At 24.4% G+C, this 24,168-nt stretch overlaps 1 protein-coding gene across 1 annotated transcript; it reads left to right on the top strand.

The window, feature by feature from the left end:
• Window positions 1-183: 183 nt before the first annotated feature.
• Window positions 184-18,684, top strand: LOC113560360. The gene is made up of 6 exons (XM_026966196.1): window positions 184-311; window positions 418-450; window positions 1,058-1,069; window positions 2,153-2,182; window positions 3,245-3,280; window positions 18,566-18,684. The coding sequence occupies exons 1-6, from the start codon at window positions 209-211 to the stop codon at window positions 18,682-18,684; spliced, it is 333 nt and encodes a 110-aa protein (XP_026821997.1). The 5' UTR covers window positions 184-208.
• Window positions 18,685-24,168: the final 5,484 nt, after the last annotated feature.

Below are 24,168 nucleotides of genomic sequence, written 5' to 3'. Positions count from 1 at the left end.
AGTCAAATAAGTAATGAATATTTTTTTGTTGTCAAAGTATATTTGTTGTAACACGTCATTTATTAATTGTTTATTCTTTCTTATTTTAGATTAAGTAAGGAAGAAGTCGATTATAAAAGAAGTCGAAAACTCGAGATCTCTTATTATTATCATTTCATTATTTAACGTTCACATAATTGTTATTCTTCGCATATATCAAATAACTAAAATGAATATTTTTAATAAGTATTTTGTTACTATTACAATCAATGTTCTTCCAATTTTGATTATTCCAGTAACTGCATTCGATAAATATTACGACCACTTCAAAAGTATGGTCATATTTTTGTTTTTAATTATTATTTTTTTTGTTTTAATTTGTATTGTATTAAAATTCATATATAACTTATACTATTTCTTGCATTTTTGTGATTTCAGGCATTTCAAATGAATGTCACAGAAAAGATGCAGGTATGATATAAATTATTTAAGTATTAAATAGTAAAAATTTATTTTTATTTTTTTTTTCATTGATAGTCAATGGATTTTTGATTTTGTTATAAAATTATCTAGAAACTAAAATTAGTTATTGATATTCTACCATTGGCTGGAGATAAACATAACATTAATTTTAAGTATTACACAATATTAAATTATAGGAACGAAAATGTTACCTAAACTCGGAGTTTTTAAAAAAAATTGTTTTATGTATGATAGTAGAAAAACTAAATGTGGCATGCATAAAGTTTATACATACTCAGTAAATATAGCTGTAATTCATAAATAAGTTATAACAAATAATATTTCTTTTACACTTTGAAATTTTACCTGGCTTCAGTGAAGCAACATACAATTAATGGTACTTAAATAGTTTTTTCCGCATCAAGTTATTATAAAGTTAATTAAATTGGTAAAATTTAAAAATTATGTACAAAAGAATCGGAGAGATGGTTGAATCTTGTGGACTTATATTTATATCTTATTTTATCTAATCAATACAATTTTAGTCATTAAGGTAGGTTTTCTGTAAAATAACTAATAAGTGTATTACTAATGATTCTAAATGTATTTTTTTCAGCCGATTGCAATTGTAATATTTTTAACTTATTAATAGTAGATAAAATAACTTTAGAATAGTTTAATATTAAGTATTCAAGTTGATATTTTATATTCTTAAATGATGGTTGAAATTACTGAGCATTATTTTAAATAATAAATTTACAAAATCAAATTTTAGATCATTACTTTAATAATATTTCATATCACTTTTAATTGTTTTCAACTAGGTAATATAAAAAATAACATTTTAATAAAATTATTATAACTAAGGTTATTCACAAAATATACCATAATGTATTCGATTATAGATTCTAAGCAGAGAGATGAATATATTGATTTTATTTTATAATTATGTTTTATTTATGTTCGTGTTTCTTGTTAAACAATAAAATATAGTGAAAAAAAGTGAGGATTCTGATAACAAATAGAATATAGTTAATACTTTCAAAAATTGAAATTGAAATATTAAAAAAATTGTTTAGTATTTATTAAATTAATCGTGAAAAAAAAATAAGAAAAATATAAATCGTATTTTTGAAAAAATCGATTTTGTACATTTAAATAACCAAGAACAACTGAATAGTCATATAATAGGTATTTAGAATATTCAATATGTGTTTATAATAGATTTTTTGAAGCTTTTTATAAAGATTTTATATTTTTGATCCTTTTATAATTTTAAATCTTTACATTTTGATAAAAAATATTCACTTAGACAAAAATATTAAAAATTATAACATGATTCCTAATAAGCTGTAATTACCTGTAAACATCTAATAATTTTATTATAATTTTTATAAAGTTAGGTTAGTATATAATTAAACATATAATGAATTTCTTATTATACTTTATCAATTATTTAAGTAATTATTAAAATATATTAGATGTAATACTATAATCTTTTTATTTTATAATGGAAACTTTGTACAGATGTAATAGTTTGATAGGCGGCCAATAATTTATTTTAAAAATCATTTTTAAACATTTAATGAATCAATATAGTAATCTAGACACTTCATAATAATCGAGATTATTTTATTTAATATGTTTGAACCGTTGATATAATGGATTTTTATGCTACTATAATTATTGAATTATTTTTTAAATTTAACAGATTTTTTAAAAGATGTTTGTGGATTCCTAGGTAAGCAATTATAATTTATGGGATACTAATTGTATCGTAGTTATTATATACTTCCTTGAAGAATATTAGACAGAGTTATAAGCATTAACTTTTACAATCTTAAATGTAAAAACTATTTTAGTGTTAAATGTTTGGTTAGTTCGGGTGTAGGCAACGACTTCATTGAGAAGAAATAGCGTGGATTTAGTTTAGATTTGGTTAGGTTAGAGTTATTTTTAAGGATAAAAATAATAATTTTTATGATTAGGTTAGGTTAGGTTAGGTTAAGCCTGGTTAATATTGACGGAGTTAATAAATATAGCTCCATCATCGAACTGTTTCGTCAAGGTGGTTTGCTCTGATAATTTCATATTCATAGAGAGTGTCATAGATTTAGTGTGATGAATTCAGTTTCAGTGATGAATGTTTGTATCTTGTCTTTAGATCTGGCTTGACGTCACGTAACCACCGCCCTAGGTTTGGTCGTTAGCTTTTTAACGATAGATTACTAGAGATTATGTTTTAGAATTTTCATGAGTTTTTCATGTGGCTATATTAAAATAATATAATAATAATCAAAGTACAGCCGTATCAATGTATGCAAATAATAATAATAAATTGTAATATTTTTTTTTTATTTATAAAACCTACAATAATTATATGTTTTGTATGGTGACCACTTATTCTATCTATATAACTAGTGGTTATCTTAAAAACGTTTATTAAAAGAAAAAATGAATAAAACATTATTTTATGAATCCTCACACCCAAACACTCAATGCGGGATTTGACACACTAATATAACAAGTTAAAATACCAATAAATAATGTTTTATTGGTTGCTATTCTTCAAACAACTATAGTATTGTATGTGAATACACTTTATGTGTACAAATTATGCTTCATACGGTACCTTATTATATTTCAAAATTGTAAATATAAATTTTAAGTACATATGTCATTAAAGCCTATCTATATTTACTAAATTTTAAGGTCGATGGTTTAAAATATTATTAGGGTACAGTCACGTTACCTATTTAAATTAACTAATGCTTTGTCTTATATTAACATAATACATTTTCAGATAATGTTCAAGAAGATCATAAAGTGAATTATAAGAGTAATTATTTGAAAATAACTAAATACATTTTTTAATTTTATCTATTACGTGATGTATACATTTATTTAGTTAATGTATAATACCAGATAGGTGGTCTTATTCTTAATATTTTAAACTTCTTTAAAAATAAAGTAACTAATACCTATATATTTCAGAAAACTCTTAGATTTAATACTAAGAAACAATTTTTAAAATATTGATTTAAAATTAAATCATTGAAATGTTTTTCTAATTAATTCAATTAATATAAACATTGTACACTTTAAAATTACTGTTTTATATCTAGTAGATTTTTATTAAATTAACTATATAAAATTCATTCACAAAGTATTATGGCATAAGTGATTTGGAAAATTAGAAACACACACATTCTAAAGCCAATGTGAAGAGCTTAGTGCGCATTGTATGTTCTATTTTAATAAAACTATATAACTAAAACTACACATGTCTGCCGTGAAAATTCAAACTCGGAAGTCCATCAAAAGAAAACAGGTTAATCAGAATACTAAATGTTTTGGTGGGATCAGTACGACTACGCATAGTCTAGCCACTGCATAGCTACGAATTCCACACTTGCTGAGATCATTTGTTAATTTTGGCATTTATTTGATTGCGAATTATTGAGTTTCGTTAATACTGTTTATTTTTATGTAAGTGAATTAGTGATATATAAAAGAGCTTTTGTAAAAATATTTATATTTGAAGGTGTGTTTTCAAAGAACTGAGCTAAATGTGAGTGAAATGGTTCGCATGCATTCGTAGTAAAATTTAATTCAGCGCTAAATTGTGTCCAAATATTTGGTGGAAATAATTCTTCTTCTGTAATTTAGGCTTCTTATTTATAATCTGTGCATTATGTAATTTTTAAGATATACCAGACATACATTTTTATGCAAATAAAATAAGAAACCACTTTAGAGTCAAAAATATTAATCCAATGCCAACTCTAAGACAATCACCTATTTGGGTTTTGTTTGATACTCTTTCATTAATTAAACCAAATCTTTGGGTTGACCTCACCAATTTTATGTACGTGTAACTCAAAACCCATCAATTTAGAATTTGGTCAAATGAAATCGCGTACGTTGTGTATTGTTTTTTTTTTTAAATAAATGATGATTTATTTTAGTTTACAAACAAAATTATTGGATAATCATTTTTTATTAATACTTTTAAACCATTCAATGCAAGAGAACACGAGTTTATTTTTTAAAATGCAAAAAAAAATGAATGTTTATGAAAAACGTAATCATCATCCATGTAAACAATTTCTGTTTTACACATAAGTAAAAAAGTGTATTTTACAGCAGAATATTTTAATATAATAATTTATGTTTTTATATGTTTATATTTTCATAAATATCAAAATAAAATATTTCTTTCGGTTTGAAATTGTAAATAATTATTTATATATATTTTTAGAAAAAATGGGTATGTATTTACTGTTATTTTTTCAAAAAACTAAGTTTTAATCATTAAATATAAAAGTAGATTACTTATTTTCAGGTTATAATAATAAACTAAAAAAAAAAAATGATAATGTAAAAATTTAAAGTTTACTAAGTTTTAAATCTAAACTACCACTTAAATAATATAATAAATTCATTAACTGTGAAAAATAATGAAATAGTTATCTTTAAACCATTTTAGATTTCAACACATTTATTAAATTTAATTTTAATATATTATCTCGTATATTATTATGTATATTTTTTATGTAATTTTACAAAAGGGATGTTGGTAACCAGCAATTATTATCAATTTTTAATTAATATTAAATCCCAAAACCTACTAAGTATTTGAACAATTTAAAATTGTTGGTATTAACTTAAACTTTATTGTTTGAATATTGGTTATGAACTGTTATATTGAATAATTTCTACTTTTTAGTGTTGGGTTAGCTCTTCAAAGTTCGAAAAATCGATAAAAAATTTAGGCTTTCAGTTTGAATGAAAAAAATTGATACTAGTTCTAAATAAATTAAATTGAATTGAAAAATTTAAAATTTAAATATTAATCTAAACCTCAAAAGCGTTTAAATTCCAGTTTTTCTATTTTTTATTAACTGTTTATTAACATAAAATATATCGGTACCTAATTTATGTTTGTTTATTATTTTTAATTGCATTGAAGTTGAATTATTGTTATTAATGATGTGTATATATTTTGTTTTTGATTTAATTCACGATAATTAGTTTATAAAATACTTCAATAATCAAACATGGAGGTGGTTTTGGATAAAAAATAGGATTTAGTTTGTACTTTAAACATTTCAAAATTCTTAGTTTTTTTTTTATTATTATCGAGAGTAGCCGCAATTCTTACGCAGAGTTTAATTAACTTTATTTCATTATTTTGTTTTAATTTAAAAATGAATAATCTTATAGAAATTTAAAATTTTAACTAAGTATTTACATTATCATTTTATATTAATGGTATAATTTTTTTTAAGTATTTTGACTCTTTTTGATAAATTTTAGGAAATTTAAGTTTAAGATTTTATAAATGTCAATACAATTTTAAGAATATGTAGGTATAATGTGTGAAAATATGTATATCGAAAACGAATTATTATAGATACTTGGGATTTTTAGAAATTTTTATATTAATATTTTCATTATCTGATAAAATATTCATACATTTTAAATTATTTTCGACCTATTTATAGGCATGCTAAATTTTTAAGTTTTTTTGGTTTAAATGTTGATAAAAATTATTCAATGAGCCAATATTATTGAATATGTATTACAAGATCCCATATAAGTGGTTCTTAAATCTGTATATAAATATTTAAAATAGTTAGTTTTTGTTTGTTTGACATAATATGATCAATGAGTTTCGTTTGATTTCGGTTCAAGACCATTTTTTTTCGACCTACCTTTAATAATTCTATACTTTTATAACCTTAACCGTTAATTTATTTTTACTTTTGTTAAGAAATTTAAACGATATAATAATACATAACTATTTTATTTTATAGATGAATATTTTAGTAAGTATTTGTTTTGGTTTATAATTATTTTATAATTTGCATGTCTAATTAGTTTATATTTTTTAAATTTTAAGTTATCATTCAACCCACTCAATAGTAAAATTATATATAATTATTATGTTTGTAAGCTACGGTTTGTGATTTTCTTGAACAACATTATATAGATATCCATTGAATACTGTAATCCCGTGTAGATGTAAATAATGACTTCTACAATTGACTAAATATACAACATTTAAAACTGCAGAAGATAATAATAGTTAAATTATTGACAACAATTTTTAAATTATAATATGAAATATTGAAACATAGACTTAGTTAAAACAGGTGTATTAGAATTGATTCATTAATTAAAAACTATATATTTGTTTTTATAGAAAATAATCCAGGTAAATAATTTAAAATTATATATTTTTATATATTGAAGATAAAAATAAATTAAGGGTATTGAGTGCTGCTAATGTGACGTCACACTGGTACTCGGTACCACAAATTTAAATTTAAATTACAAATGGCGTATAGTTATTAGATTTAATTACGGGATGGTAAAAAAAACTTGTGAATATTTCGTATATACATATGGAACTTAAGAAGCTGGATTGACGTAGCTAAGATATAGTCTATATATTATTATTTAGACGTCTAAATAATCTAGATATTATATTATTGTTAAAAGTATATTAATCACTTCTCGCCTATCTCTATCTCTTTTATTGCGTTTGGTATATGATAATTTATAGTTGTTTTTAGTATGTGTGTAATGTAAGAGCAATTGAGTAGCGATTAGTTCCAATCAAAGTTTTAGTATTAAACATACCGTCAATATAGTTTTTCCGCCATCTGATTGTTCAGTGATTTTAGTGAATTAATGTCACCCGCACTTTCATATTGTACCATCACCACCTACCACCACGTTTTAATATCGTTTGTTACTATCTTCACCACCAACATTGTTATTGTATCTCAATTTATCTTCCAGATAATGTTTTTGCTTTTGTATGCCATTTTTGTAATTATAATCACAAACGTCTTAGATAACGAAATGTTGAGGCCATTACCATGAATCTAAATTGCAATATCTGACTGTATAATTGTTTATGATATCTAAAGGTTATGTTTAGAGTTGGGTATGTATTCGAGTTGAATTTAATTGGAGCAAATTCAATAATTTTCTTTGCTTTCAGTAGATTTGGGCTAAAGTAGTATATTTTATATATAAATATAGAATATGTTCTATATTAGATGTTAAATAATAGGGGACACCGAAATTACAGCCACCACTCCTCTTCGTGAAAAGCTACCTGTAGCATAGTGTCATGAATCCTCAAAATAGTTCCAACAGTGTACACTATACAGGTTCTATGCATGCACGATACGACAGTGCTTTATGTCGATATGTAGTTTCTTGGATTGAAACAAGAATCTGTATTATGATCCACAATACAAGGGTGGTTTAAATAATTATATTTTTAAATATATCTTATCTATTGGTCATTTTTAAAGGATTTGATTTTTTTTATTTCAATTGCTATATTTTACATTAAATTTATAGTAACATATAATACAATAAATTATATTAAAAGTATGTTATTAACAAAATAAAATTTTAACTAATTTTTAATAGACGAATGTGGTAAGTAAAATTTCAATAATAATGTTAAATGAGGTTTATCTTAATGAATAATATTAAAATAAATACTTATACCTTGTTTATGTTTTATTTTATTTAGATAAAATATTCGGTACGTAAATTGTTGGTTATTAATTTAACTGTGTTGTGTGTTATGCAATTATATTTTATATTTTCATGTGATACATTTCTCTTAGTACATTTCATTAATTCTCGTAGTCGCCATTAGATTATTATATAACAAAGATAGAATACTGATAAAATAATATAAAAAAAAAAAAACCAAATATACTGTTCTTTTGTCATTATTATAATTTTTTTATTTTTTTTAGGATTAAAATATTAATCCCACATTTAAAATTTTTTAAATCAGTTGTATACATCCATTACTTTTTTTTCCAGATGCATTAAGTATGTACTTTTTTTTTTGTTTTATTTAATTAAAATGTATTATTCTATTTTTTTTTCCAAGATTTTAAGTGTGTACTGTGACTTTAGCTATTTATTTTCCCATTTACAATTTTACTACAATACTTTTAAATGCAAATAATAATAAAGACAACATTATCAAATATGCAAACATCAAAATTTAGTTCACAATTGTAAATTTTATATTTATAATAATGTAGAATATTATAATTATTTTATTAATACTATTATATTATGCACATATTTTTTTTATAGAAAGAACTGGTAAATATTTCACATGTTCAATTATTTACTGTTTTATATTTTTTGTTTCATCTGGTGCATGCCTTAGTGATGTTTGGATAGTTAGGGGTGTTAGAACGTATTTATAAGAATTTATACGCAGACAAGTTTTTAAAATTAATAAGGGAGTTGTTAACGCAAAACGATAAATTAATAAAGTATACTAACTACAGCTACTACTTTCACAGATTTTATGTGAAATAGATGAGATATATCTATATTCTAGAATTTAGACTAATCTATCCACCACGACAATACAAGAGGGTTCATAAGTTATTGACTCAGTTGATTCCATGTCATAATATTACTAACGTCCAAACGTCTTCAATGCATATTGTTATTGGGTTATAACGTCTTAATTCTACAAAATAATATAATAATACCTTTTAGTATACATCATTCTTTAAGCGTGGCCAAAATTAACTTAACACTAATTGTAAACGTCAACAATTATCGGTATATGAACGCGTTAGTCAACATTCACTACGATTTTTGTTAAATTTCAACATACACCGGTGACTGTCAACATTTTCAGACTGTGGTCATATACCTTAACATAATATAGTATATGTATAGAATGTGTACAATTTACACATTAAAAATTAATTAAAAAATTATTGTCCACAGATACGGAAAGTACGTATTATTTTTTTATTTGTTTTGAATATAATTAATATATTTCATATGAAACATGTCCTATAGTTTTAGACTCTGAGTGGATAATTGTATATAACTTGTTGTATATTTGTATTTGACAATACTGTAATGATACTTAATTTAAACACACCCTGGACGGTTACATACAAATTGACAAATAAGTTTATATTGATAATGATACATTAATTTATAATACATATACATTGATAATATAATATTATTAAATATATTAAAAGAGAGTAGGGTTAATACTAAATGACTAAGAGCTCATGGTGTCTTTTCATTCTTTATTTATATTGCGTTGTAGAGGTTTGAAGATTTTATGAAAGATTTGACCATCTTGGAGTTGTTTTTGGTTTCTGGTCGCAGTGCGATGTCGATTACGATGTTTTATCGATCTCAATCATTTTTGAGGCACTCAGTTATGATGTGTTTCACAGCGAGTTTAACACCATGGCTTCACAGTGTTTCCTCAATTGACTTTAAGTGATCGTGTGTGAGACGATCAGACGCGTATGCCTGATTCTCTTACGGTTTAGTACCGATTTTTTTTTTTTTTAAGAAACTATTAAACTACCTGTTGTTAAATCTTTTGTGATGTAAAGTTATTAGACATGGTTAAAATAACCATGCTTGTTTGAAGAAGATAGTCCTAAACTTGTAACAGATTTTTTAATTTTTAAGATGATTTTGGTTAGAAAATAGTATCTATACTTTATAGACAGTTTGTTATGATTCGTGGCAATATATTTGTAAAACCAACTGGTTGATCCCAGTATATTATATTTGTATACATTGTTTAGTAATTAAAATTTACTTTTCAATTAAATCCAATAAGACAATAAATTTTAAAAATTATCTCAAAATGGCTACTTTAAAATCACGATAATTAATAATACATTTTAAATCACTTTTAATTTCTTATACTACTTCATATATTATATAACAATCTAACAATTATAATTTTTTTTTTTTTTATTTTATGGTTTTTGTAGATAATATAAGTATGTAATCATTATATTTTTTAAATTGTTATTTTATACGGCTCTTATTTAATTGTAATGTGAATAGATCGGTTCGGTTCTTAACTACAGTGTGCAATTCTATAGGTTTTATCTACATAGTAAAATAAATTATAGTTTACCGAAAATCAATAACATATTTTCATTGAATAAATAATTTAATTCTTATTTGATAATAAAAATTTATTGAATATTGTACTACCAAATTTTTCTTTCCTAGAAACATAAAAATACTAGAGTTCTAACAAAACGAAAAAATGCATTTAATAACCAAATGGTGTTACTCTAGAACTATTTGATTTACAATTGACATTTCTTAATGTATAAGAAGATATTATATTTTAAAGTTTTAGGAACTATCGTTAAACAGAATTATTGAATATTTTGAAATCGTATCATATTATATTTTAGTAGTTATTAATAAAATTATACTTATTATTAAAAACTTATCAATAACGATTATAATTACATTTTTTTAGACGTGATAGCTGGTACGTAGATATAATTAGTATTTTGAATTTAAATTTTTTTTTTATGAAATTTTAAATTAAGCAAAATAATGAATGTGCTGTAACTAAAAAGTTGTTAAAATAATTTTTTTTTTAATCTGATTTTTACGTAAATGTTAAATGCACAACAAATTCGTTGCATTAATAAACAAAGTTCGACGTATGATATTTACAGCTATATTTTTAGTATTTTTTTTAACATACTGTAACGTGATCGGAGAATGACCAGTTAAGTATAAGATATCTAAGGGTAGGTCCCTATAGATATAATTACCGTAGCCAAGGGTAGATACAGGAATCTTAAATGTAATGTAAATAACTATGGGATTCAGTTTCATTTATTATTATCCTTTATTATATATTAAAGACTTATAAATAACGATACTCACAATAATTATTTTCTATACTATATGACCTTATCATAGTCCTGCAATACTTAAAGTCTAAGGTGTACAGTGAACTAACTACCTATACATCCAGTGTCTTGGCCATTGGCTTTACAACTATATGTGCGTGAGTGTGTGTGTTAATAATGTATTGGTCAGCAGTAAAGTTGGTATGTACACTTATAAATGGCATGTAACATACTTATTTATAATTGTTACAATATGTAATAAAAATCTTTCTACAAAAAAAATTATACTAAGTAGTTTGAATAAGAATATTAAAAATAATATTATTACTCTATTTTGTTTTAATAAGAGTTACTATATCTAAACAATTTTTTTCAATAAGTATTATTGTACAAATTGTACGTGATCATGTATATTTATTGAAGTTTATATAATTAACATAATAAATTTATTTTTAAAATTTCACAGTTTATTATGTTTTTTAAATTTATGAAAATATTTCTTTATAGACTATAAAATATTTCTCGATTTTTTTACGGTTTAAATATTTATATAACTATAATTTTTGTATCATGTAATTTTTATATATTTCAATATTAATCAAATAATTATTGTCCACAGCCTATGAACGTAAGTAGAATTTCTTTCTTTTGTATATATTCAATGTATTTCACGTGAAATATGGCTTTAATTTTAGATATGTAGCCAAACATTTTGAGTAATGTGTGTTTTTAATTTTTTTTTTTGGAACGTTAAATGTATGTTTCTATGGTTATGTGTTTTTAGTATAACATAGAATCTAGCTAGCAAAATTGACAAAACAAATAACTCAAATCAAAATCCAACAGTTAATTCGTTTAAGAATAATTTAAAAACATTTTATATTTTATTTTGAAAATAAATTATTATGTAATGTATTGAAAATGCTAATATAATCTGTTTCATCACACCTTGTTTACTCGAATTGAGCATGCAGTTTGACTCGAGTTCTTCTCTTCAATATTTGTGCACACGCGTAGTTAAAGCAAAACAAAACATGACATTAGCGCAACGGCAACAGTGTGAGCGTAAAGTCACGCGGTATTTTTAGACGCTGTACCACAGAATATAATAATCAGTATCGACACTGATAACAAACTGCATGTTAAGATAGGGCCAAAAAAAAAATCATCCGCCATTTTAATTGAGGTAGTTTTATCAATTTTAGCTAGTGATTAGAAAAATTTCCAAAATAAAATTACAAATTTCTCCAACAGACATTCTATTTAATTTACCAGTTTATCAGTTTTATTTTAGTCTGTGGTTTTTTTACTTTATATTCACTATATATGTTCTTGAGTTGTAAAATTATGCTTTTTGTGGTTTGGTTAATGAAATAAAATATAGGAAAATTTGTTAAAATTTGAGTCAACTTTTCAACTGATATTTTCTATTTAATACAAATACATGTTAAGTGCGTTTAAACATTAAACTTAAAATTTAGAGCATGGATGTAAGGAATATTGTCTATGAAATTTTTAAATTGAAGCATTTTTAACATTATAAAAAATGATTTTAAACACATTAAATAATGTAAATTTAAAAAAAAAAAAAGAAGTAGCTTATTGTTAAAATATTTGTTCATTGATCAATCCGATTAGAATCAAAACATTATACAAATATCTTATTAACTTTTCTCAGTTTGTGGTAAAAATAGGTCTACTATAGAGTTACAGCGAATATTTTTAAATTCATATAATTCATAAATCATCAGAAACCTCAATTACTAATAATAACTAATTTCAAACAATTATAATTACTTTTTTTTTTTTAGCAAAAATTATAGGTACGTAAATATTATAAGTATTTTTAATTTTATTTGTAAAAAATTTCGTTTTTGGAAATATTTTCTTATAATTTTTTTTAAAATTTCAAGTGCAATAAAACGACATATTAAAAAAATTCATCATTATATTATTTTTATGTTTTTTACGTTTATTAATGACAATACAATATAATACTTTTAATTTTATATTATGGAACAAAATGTTTTTTACACAATTTCGATACATTATACTCCTAAATAGTACGAGTAGATCCTATCTATTCATGTTTATAAAAATTAAAATTAAAAAATTCAACAAAAACAAATATATCTGTACATTATGCATCTCTATAAAAAAATCTTAAATATATAAAAAAAATATGTAATTTAAATTTGTTTTAAAAAATAAATATGTATCAAATCTGGTTTCTTCTATCGATTTCCCACATAGATATGGAAATGCATAAAGTTCAGAGTCCTGATTGTTTATATTTTAAGTTAAAGTTTACGAAGTAATAGACAACAATTTAGCGGCGTAGCACGTACAAATTCACACTACTCACATTATACTTTTGATTTTTAAATGTATTGAAATATTCCAAAAAATATTTTGCTTCAGAATATAAAATTAAAAATGCGTGTCATTTAAAAAGTAAAAACATAAAAAATATAATTGTTAGATATTTTATTTAAATTCAACTGGAAATGGCGTGGAAAAATATTTGAAAACTAATTAAACTATTTTTGTTCTAAGATGGTCTTGGTATGTATATTATATTATTTTTTATTTTTTATATTATAATAGAATTCTGTGTGAAATAATATGGACTGCAATTATTGATTTTGAGATGAGAATTTTTAAGACCGTATGTAATTTATTTCATTTTTTGGAATAATAAAAATGCTTCTATCTCAACATTCTCAAATCTATAACACAGCAGACCAATTCATCAATTTTTATTATTTATACATTTATTATTGACAACTAATTCAAGTAGCTGTATTCATTCGTGTAAATATCTTAAAAAAAATAAACTCGTCGATACCAGTCTATTTTAAAATTACAGTTGCATGAAAGCCAATAAGTCTCTACATTTTTTAAATTAATCCTCTATTGACTATTTTTAAATCACTATAATTTATTTTTTATTTTTATATTACATTACATCTAACAATAATAACTTTTTTTGTTTCATCAAGAAATTTTCGGATTTATTATATATCATTTTTTAAATTACAATTTAATCAGTTAACCAAAGAATACTTAATAAATACAGCTGTTATTTTATAGTGATCTAAATAGAACTTATACGTTTTAAAATACTTTGTTAAACCCAGTAGATTCTATCTATATGGTAAACTGGTAAAAAATTAGAAATTACAAAAATTAAATTTCATATATAATTCAGTACATAAAAATGTAGTATTAATTTTATGGTACGATATTATACTTTTTGTAATACCAAATGTTCATGTTTCTCTGAAAACATAAATTTACTATAGACTAAAACATTTCTAGATAATTGAAAAATGTAATTTAATAATCAAATGGTTCATGACATTTCTTTATTTACTCTAAAAAAGGTATTAATTATACTTTGAAGTTTAAGTGGTTTTCCTACAGATTTACCGAACATTTTGAAATTCTAATAATTAATAAATTATATTAATATTGATAGACCTTAATTTTTTTATATTAATATTATTAATATTGAAAATTTTGTAATAATAATTATTTATTAATTTTTTATATTATTACAGAAAAAAAAAGTACGTAATGAGTTTTATTTACCAATAAGCAATTAAAATTAAGTTTGCAGCTTTGATTTTAAACTTATGGCTAAAAAAACTTCTCAGTCAGGTTCTAACATAGCCGTGTGCAGACCTGAATTCCGGGGGTGCCTACAATTTTTCGGACCCTTTTCTTAATTAGGGCCCTCTCTTAACAAGACATGTGTACATATTTAAACAAATTAAAATGCACGAATAAACATAACTTACATTTTATCACATATTAATCAGTGGTATTACTAGTACCAAGTTATATAATATTTCATTAGATAGTTGGATCTAAAATCTATTTTTAAAATAATTGCAATATTTATTTATTATATTTACTTTTGTAGTCAATAACATCATCTAGCTGTTATAATCATCATATGTTTTACCACGCAAATTTAAAATATTTTATTTTGTATTATTTTTTTATCCCTTAACATAATTTTTTTTTTTAACATATATTTTAGAAAAAATACCATTTTCATTCTAATAGCGTTATTAATTAAAAGATTGACCCATATATATATGCTATAGGACTTAAATTTTAAGGCCTCAATTATATGTCGAGGGATGCCCAGGTGACCACGCCTATGGGTTTTAATAAATGGATATGATTCCCATAATATAATTATAAATATTTGGTGGAGAAAACAAAAACATTTGTTTGACAAATTTTGTTTATATTTTTATTAAACAATAAGCTATATTTGGCGTCTAAAAAATATTTAATAACTACAATTATGTTATAATAACAACTTGTGAGGTACAAAAATGTTATAGTTTTATAAATATATTGTGTGAAATTGTTTTAATTATTTTTGGACCTGAATCCATTTGAGTCAATTTTAAAATATATACATCTCAAAAATGCAAATTATTCGGTTTTCCTGAAATATTGATTATAAAGTTGACGAATACATATTTCGATCGTGGTACAGAAAAATAGTTTAAAATTTTCTTACTTATAGTTTTGAGATTATAATTTTAATAAAATCCATGGAATTTATTTTGATGTTTTGTAGGTTTCAAAAGTCTCTTCTAACGACTAACATTTTACACTCATTATCACTCAATATCCAAATAGTATATGGATTTATTTCTTTTGGTAGATCTCGTTTTTCGATTTTTATTGACGATAATTGCTAATGCTCAACTACCTTACTCTTTTTTTATGATTATATAATTACCTATTTTAAAGTTTTTTTAATTTTTTTTATCTTTTGCTCTTTTGTTTGTTCATATTTAAAAACTGTATAAAAGTAAATGATATTATTATAATTCAACCATTGGGCTATATTCCCGTAATTCAATAAATAAATACTTTTATTACTTCGCTTAGAATCTAAAACGTAATTAATTATAACGTCTTGCAAATGATACATGCCCACCACCTATAATCTTTATAAATTTCTACATATTATTATTATTTTGTATGGAACATTAGCAAACATGTATTATATACTTAGTCATAATCACATTAAGGATTTAAAGTTGAAATAAAAATGTGTAATTCATAAATCATATATTTAAGTTTATGTCTAGTTTTTTGATCTATTTTATAGCTTCCGAGGTAACGTTGTAGATATCAGATGGGCCTTGAGGAAAAAATCTAGTTGGACACTCCACCACTATGTGATCCATTGTTTGCTTGATTTTCCTACAGTTGCACAAAAACTCATTTCTATACTTCCATTTGTTTAAGGGTTGCGACTCGTTTGTGCACATTTATCTTTAAAGTTTGATGTTCTCCAAATTTATAACTTTCTATGTTTAAACATTTTTTTCCTCGATGCATTTCAAAAACATCACAAATTTCGATATCCATTTATTTTGATTATTTTTATTGATATATAACGGGCAAAACACCTCATAATCCAAGGCTGGTCACTGGTTAGGATATAAAATAAATGTGAGAAAACAAAAACTCGGTACTACAGGTAGATTAGGTTATGTTATTCTATAATGTATCCTCTATAATATATTGATATATTCGTATAAAGTTAAATTTAGTCATAAATATTTCTATAATATTATGAGATAGTTTAATATTATTTATTAATTAATATGTTTATCATTTTTATTTCTAGCGTATACCCGTAAGTGTATTAAATATTTATTTTTAATTTTTACGTACTAAGAACTATATTATATAAAACCGTTCAATAAAACATTGGGTATGACTATCATTGTTATTCACCCCGTAATTAAAGTTACATTAACAAGCAAGTTGATCCACATATGTAGCAATTAAAGTTCATTGAAGGTTTAATTACGAGTATAAATTTTCTTACTCTTATACAAATGAATCACAATTTGAAAAGTATTATTAATATTTCAAACATATATTATTTGTTTTAATTTGAAATTGGTTTATAATAGACAATTTTAAGCGCATGTGTGTTTATTTTGTTTTCTACTATACTAGATTACACAAATTATCATATAACAATTTTATCATATTTAAATAACAATTTAATATTTATCAATTTTGTTTTTTAGTTAATATTATTATGAGTACGTATGTTTTTAATTTATTTGAGTGTAACATATTTTTATGACTATTTAGGTTCGTTTTCTACTAAAACTTTTTAAATATTTTTAATAAACATTAAAACAATAAAACGAAGCTACATTCGTATTTTTTGTTTTTGTCTTACAAATATAAAAGTGCAAAAACTATTTGGCGTAGAAAAGAAACGAGAAGGCTACAGTCACAACTAAGAAATGCTATTTTATCACAGAAAAAGAGAACCTATCCTAGATAAACGGCTTTTGTTATGTTTTACCTTTTCAAGACGGAGACAATACACGTGGGTGTAGTGTCTTCAGGAAAAAAATATATAATCCATTGTAGGTTAGGTTATTATTGATAGCTAGAGTTACAATTTTTCGTTTTTACAGTTTTTTTTTTTATAAATACCTTTCAATATACATTAACAAGCACTATACAACCCTGTCTCAAAGACGTGATTGGGCATCGACATTCTCTTTTTGACTTCAAATACAACTTCCGATTTTACGCTTTTGGAATTTTAGGGAATAAGTTCGAGTTTTCATTGAAATTACTTTGTCAAAACTATATACTAGTATGCCGTTATAAACTTATAAAATAAAAATGCAATTAACTGTAAGCAAATAGTAATCTATATGTATTTTCTATATGAATATGATTTCATTTATATAAGTTTAATAAGGTATATAAGTTTCATTAGGTAACTAGATAAAATGTTGTTACAATTATCCTATCCATTAATTTACTTGATATTTTTTTTAGTAATTTATTTAAATTACTTTAATACAATAATTATAATATTGACTTTTAGATAAATATCACAATGTAGTTTATTTTTATAGAATGGGCAGAAGATTATAAGGCGTCTAATAATTGTATGTATTATTTTGTACCTATATTATCTATAAATAATAAAATATTACCTATGTAATTTATATTATAATCATGGTAATTGTTCCAAAATAAATAAATAAATAAATTGTGTTTATATTAATTAAGTAAAAATTAAGTACAGGGTAGTTTATAATATAGAACGCAGTTTTTGAAATTCTGGATAATTTTATGTTGTTAGGTTGGCGACACTGTTCTTATAATTTTTGTTCTCTGTTGTTTTGAGGTTAACATACTAGTTTTTATTTTCGTGTCCCCGACTATAGTAATTGGTCAATGCATTGCGTATTTTGAACTTGGCCGGTGGACCATACTAAACGAAAGCATTCGTTAATTAGATTTTAATGGGGTAATGTCCTGATAATGTGAAAAAATTATCTTAAGTCACAAGACTTATTTTCACTTAAGTGAAAATTTGAATACAGGTCCTACATTTTTAAAAGATGAAAACGACAATGTAGACAACGTAGAAAAGGTGAATGGAAAATGTTATCGTGTTTCAAAATTAAAGGAATCTCAACTCATGGTTAAACATGACGTATGATACATGATATATCCAGTGCCACAACTACTGAGTGTGCAAGGTGTGTAATGCACACGGGCCTCCAGCTCTAAGGGGCCTCTACAACCAAAATTGAAAATTGAATATTAATTGTCTGTTTTGATATTTTATTTTTTTGTTTTTTTTTTGTGCTACAAATATTTATTGATTTTATGTTTTTCTTTTTAAATTAAATTAATTATAGACATAATTATTAAATAGAGGATAAATATAATATGCAATTGCCAAGAATCACAATAATAATATTGAGCATTTTATAATGTCTATTATAAAAAAAAATTCGGTTTTATATGGGTATCAATATATTATACGCATTATACACATATGATATATTGTCTAATGTGATGAGTAGGGCTATGAACTTAATGTTTTACAAACCATAAAATGCCAAAAATTATAGCATAATGTATAAAATGCACTTAAAATGGTTTTTAATTTAGTTTTCATATTTATATTGATATTCCTGTAGGGATAGAATTTGGATGTAAATACATATTTTTACTAAAACATGATACATTAAGTATTGTAAATGATAAATTCATTTCAAGTGATTTGCAATAAAATAAAACATATTTTATTTTACATATTTTGTCATAAAAACACGTTTTAACATATTTGTAAAATATCTAAATTTTGAAAATTTTGATATTTAATTTTTTTTTTTGGTGGTTTAGTAGTATTATTATACATTTATACTTCGATAATAGTACTCGTGAAAATTGGAAGTGTATAATGCATATGGGAAATAAGTATATGAAAGCATTAGTTAAATATTAATAACTTGATTATAGTTTATCCTATTTGTTTCTGTTCGATAACTATACATATACACTATTTATGACCTTAGATTATACTTTATTATATTCAACAATTATTATATATCACATATAATTTATGAAGTATTCTTAAAAAAAAAAAAACTGCGTTCTTTATGAAACACCCTATATGTTCAAATAATTTAGATCAGAGTTAACCTCTGGGTCTGTGGTAAAACTTTGTTTTCATATTATTTGTTTATTTGTAAATAAACGAGTTCTAAGATAATCTATTGGTAAACAATCAACCGACTTCGATCCAATTTGCAGTGTTTTCAATCCATGGATCATCACCGATAAATAATTACTGTCGAAATAGAACTTAGATAAAATCTTTTGTTTCAACGATTTTCGAATCGTCTCAACTTATATAATAATAAACTATGTTTATAAGCATTTAGATTTACAATTTTGTAATTGAATGGAATAGAAAAATAAATTTGATAATATAAATATTGGTCTATGTTATAATTTATATCTTAATTAATAATATATGTATATTACCTATTATATTATATATATTATTTATAAATATTTTGTAAACATTCATAATTTTGGACTTATTTTAATCATTATTTTATTTATACATACTAAAATTTTATATATGAATAAATAACAATTGAAAGTACAAGGATTTTATCTTTTTTTTTTTTTCATCCAACAATTAAAAAATATTGAAAATGTATGTGTATTCATTTTTTTATATACAAAATATTAAGTTCAAATTTTCACATTATTGAATAATCAAACAAAAAATGATGATTTTAGTAAATTATATGACAAAAAAATTACTCAATAGAATCAGAAATTGTTTTTTACTATGTAACTTATTGTTTGTTTATTAATTTTTGAATAAGTTATACAATTAAATTTTCAATATATTTAGATTATAATTTAAGATAATTATCTATACAATAAACATATTAATACCGTGGAACGGTACGTTTATTTAGATTAAATTTATATGGCGATATAAATCAATACTTAGATGTTAAATTGCGAATTGGCGATTATCAAACAATTATTAATCTAACCTGAAACTATAGAATTAAAATTAAAAAGTATAAAATTATGGAAATTGAGAAAATTTCATATGATGATGTATATAATTTCTTTGGAAAAATTTAACAGATGGCTAAAATACTCATATCGCATTTTATTAGATGTTCTGCAGGAGATACTTTGTGTTATGTTTATACGTTTGGCAATTTGCGGAAAAAAAATTTTAGACATTATATTTTTGTTTATAAAAAAATAATAATTTTATAACTGTCTTTTTTTAAAACAATAAATAATAGTTAAATTGTTTGCATAATATATTTATTTTATAAAAACGAAATTTTAAAATAGTTATAATTAATATTATTTTGAAAGCACTAAAACAAAAATCATACTATTAAATATGAAATGGCAATTTATATTATCACGAGCTTTCGGCAGACTTACAATTGATAGAAGCACAGAATATTCTGTGATAGAAGTATCTGATATCGTTAAAAAAAATATATTAGATTTCGAGTGAAGCGATACATAATATGAAATGTATGTATGTTATACAATTATGTGATTTTTAAATAAATATTTTTTAGTTTTCATGTCAAAAATGAATAATTTTAGGTACATAAGACTTTCCGTTACTACTTTATTAATTGTTTGTTTATTTACTCTTGGGTATGGGACTTAATGTAATTTTAAATTAATTTCGATTAGTTTTAAGTTCCGTTTTACGGTGAAGTTTAAATTAATAACAACTATAATAATTTTTATTACGTATTATTATTATTATTATTATTACATAATTTAGATGATTTGTTTTTTTAATAAATAATACAATTACTGCGTATTACAAATACAAAATAAATAACACAGGTCAACTTTCCTACAATTTGTAAATAGTTGAGGCGTTGGAGGGAGCCAACTATCTTTTATGAAATCCCTCAAACACAACTGCAAAAACGAAGAGTATATAAGAAAATATAAAAAGTAGGATTCTGATAGTCTACAGTTGACAGTTGGGAGTATATTGTGCTCGTTCCAATAGTCAATACGATCAAAATGTGCACCAATCATGGAGAATGTGCAAACGATAATGGAAATCAGTCTATATGAAATAAATAAAACGATAATCCGATAATGAATATAATTATAAACAGACCATTAGTAGTTTAGGCTATAATATAGCTTGAGTCAATAATTTTAGGATAAATACTTGACAGTGATAAACTCATGCTACTCTAAAATTTTTAATTTTTATAGCTTTAATGATTGAAAATAATTTTTAAAAATGTTTTTCATAAGTAGTATAAAAAAATATTCTACAAAATACAGAAAATAAAATATCCATATATGTAGATGACATTTGAACTTCAAATAGTAATACAAAAATATACATTTTATCAATAATATTTTTTTAATATCTATAAGAAAAACTTATTAGGAAACTTTTATTACATATCTAGCATTTCTATAGAATATAAAAATAAAAAAATGTACCTACGTAAGCATGTAATATCGCGTATCATTAATTGTATATTACATAATATTAACAATGTACGCAATTTAACAAATAATTAATAAATAATTTAAATTTGTTTTATATTATATATAATATAAAATAATTATTTTATATATAATATAGTATATATAGTTAAATATATATATAGGTATATAAGTTTAAAAAAACCCGTGTGCATGCACAACCCACCGGGCGCGTCACCAGGTTGCGGATAGGGGAAAGTTCTGCAGATATGCAGGGTAGTCGCGAAATAAGCCATACCTCCGATATTGGACGAATAAGTGGTCGTGGACAAGTGCACCACCAGGAAAGTGATCGATTCCCGATGTCACTGTAGATCTGACCACAAGACGTAAAATCAAGCAACGGAGACCCGGCTGATCTCCGCCAAGGCCTGCCAGCCAAAACAAACAAAACATATGGAAAGACATAACAATACAGATAAAACCATATCTTAAGCTCTCCTACTGGGAGGGGTCGGACTTCAGAGAACGGCAGTCGGGAGTAAGCAAGCAGGCTACCGGAGGTCGACATCAAGTAACTGCAAGGAAACGAATACAGGGGTGTCCATCATGACTTCTGTATTTGCAAATGCGACTGCTGAAACAGTCGTGTCCTTAACTCACACGCGCCAGAAACGGGAAGTGAATAAGCATTGCTAGTCTTCATTGGTAGTTGAGACTAATCACTTAAGTCGACTACTCGATGAGACACAATCGGCTGTGGTCAACTCGCTCGATTCCGATGACGAATCCGATGATGACGGAGATGAAAGCAATCGATTCGTCCGATATGCGGCTGCCGATCACTGTTGGTGATTTCGATTGTGTGGCGCAAATGATTATTGGCGGTCAATATTACGCGGCACTTGCACAGGATTTACCTCGACAAGTGGAAAATAAGTACCGCCACCGTCGTACAGGTTGACGGAACGGTCGTCAACCTGTACGTCAGGGTGCCGTCAATCGTCGCCGAAATACCACCCTCCTGGTCTACAGTGCCGTGAAAGTCTAAGCGTCGCCGGCCCTGGTGGCGTGGTAGGCGGACACGGTTCATACCGCCCATCGCTCTGTTCACGACAAGCATCCAGATGGTAGAATCCGTGTCATCTACATCTGACGAGATTAGAACTTTGCCGTCGGATGAGGAGTCAGATATTCCGGACGATGATAAATGGCAGACTTATGACGAGCGGCTATGGTCAACGGCAGTAAAGAAAATGGTATCACCAGAAGAGGAAGTCTAGGAACCATATGTCGAGCACTAGTGGGAGCTATCCTCGTATGACACCGGAGAGACAGATTTTGTGTTACATATACCGGAGGACATTGAAAGTAACGAGGTGGTTATCAAAAAGGCAGATTCAGTCGAAACTGCAGTTTCTCCACCACGCATTAATAATAGACATAGAAACTTTCTGCAGTCACTCGGAAGACGATTTCTGAGTGTCTGCAGAAAATTGTGTTGCTGTGGTTGTAAGAAAAAAAATAGTATTTAATACGTTCATATATTTTTAATTTTTGGTATTACCTATAATGTTAAGGCAATATCATATTTTTTTTCGAGAGAGACTATTCCATTTTACACATATTTTTTTCAACATCGTTAGCAATTTTAAATAAATTTTTTCCTCTTCAATACTATCAATATTATTATACTATTTTATATTCCAACAATCAACATAATACATTATGTACTAATTTATTTTTTTCGAAGTCGGGCTATTTTCTGTTATTGTTATTTATTATATATTACGGTATGTTCGTATATACCCACACAACAATTATTATATTTTTAATTTTTAATTTTTATTTTGTAACGTATGATTATTGATTATAATTAATCTTACTTATTATACTTGAAATTAATATAATTTTTAATTTGTTTTGCCTTTTTCATATTAATATCGTATTTTTTACATTTTAAACTTTAGTTACCTATTTTTATATGCACACAATAAGAAATTGTGTGATTGAACATTTTACATATATTTTAAGTTTTTATTTTTTACCTCTATATATATAGTAGTTATTTAAATTTTGACTATCAATATTTTTTGTCTATTCCATATATTTAATATTATTTTATTTTTTTATATTTAAACAATCAATATAACACAGTGCTAATTCAAACTAT

This window comes from Rhopalosiphum maidis, chromosome 1 (genome assembly GCF_003676215.2).
Source record: "Rhopalosiphum maidis isolate BTI-1 chromosome 1, ASM367621v3, whole genome shotgun sequence".
Classification (NCBI taxonomy): Eukaryota; Metazoa; Arthropoda; class Insecta; order Hemiptera; family Aphididae; genus Rhopalosiphum; species Rhopalosiphum maidis.
This window is presented reverse-complemented; position numbering and strand designations above follow the sequence as displayed.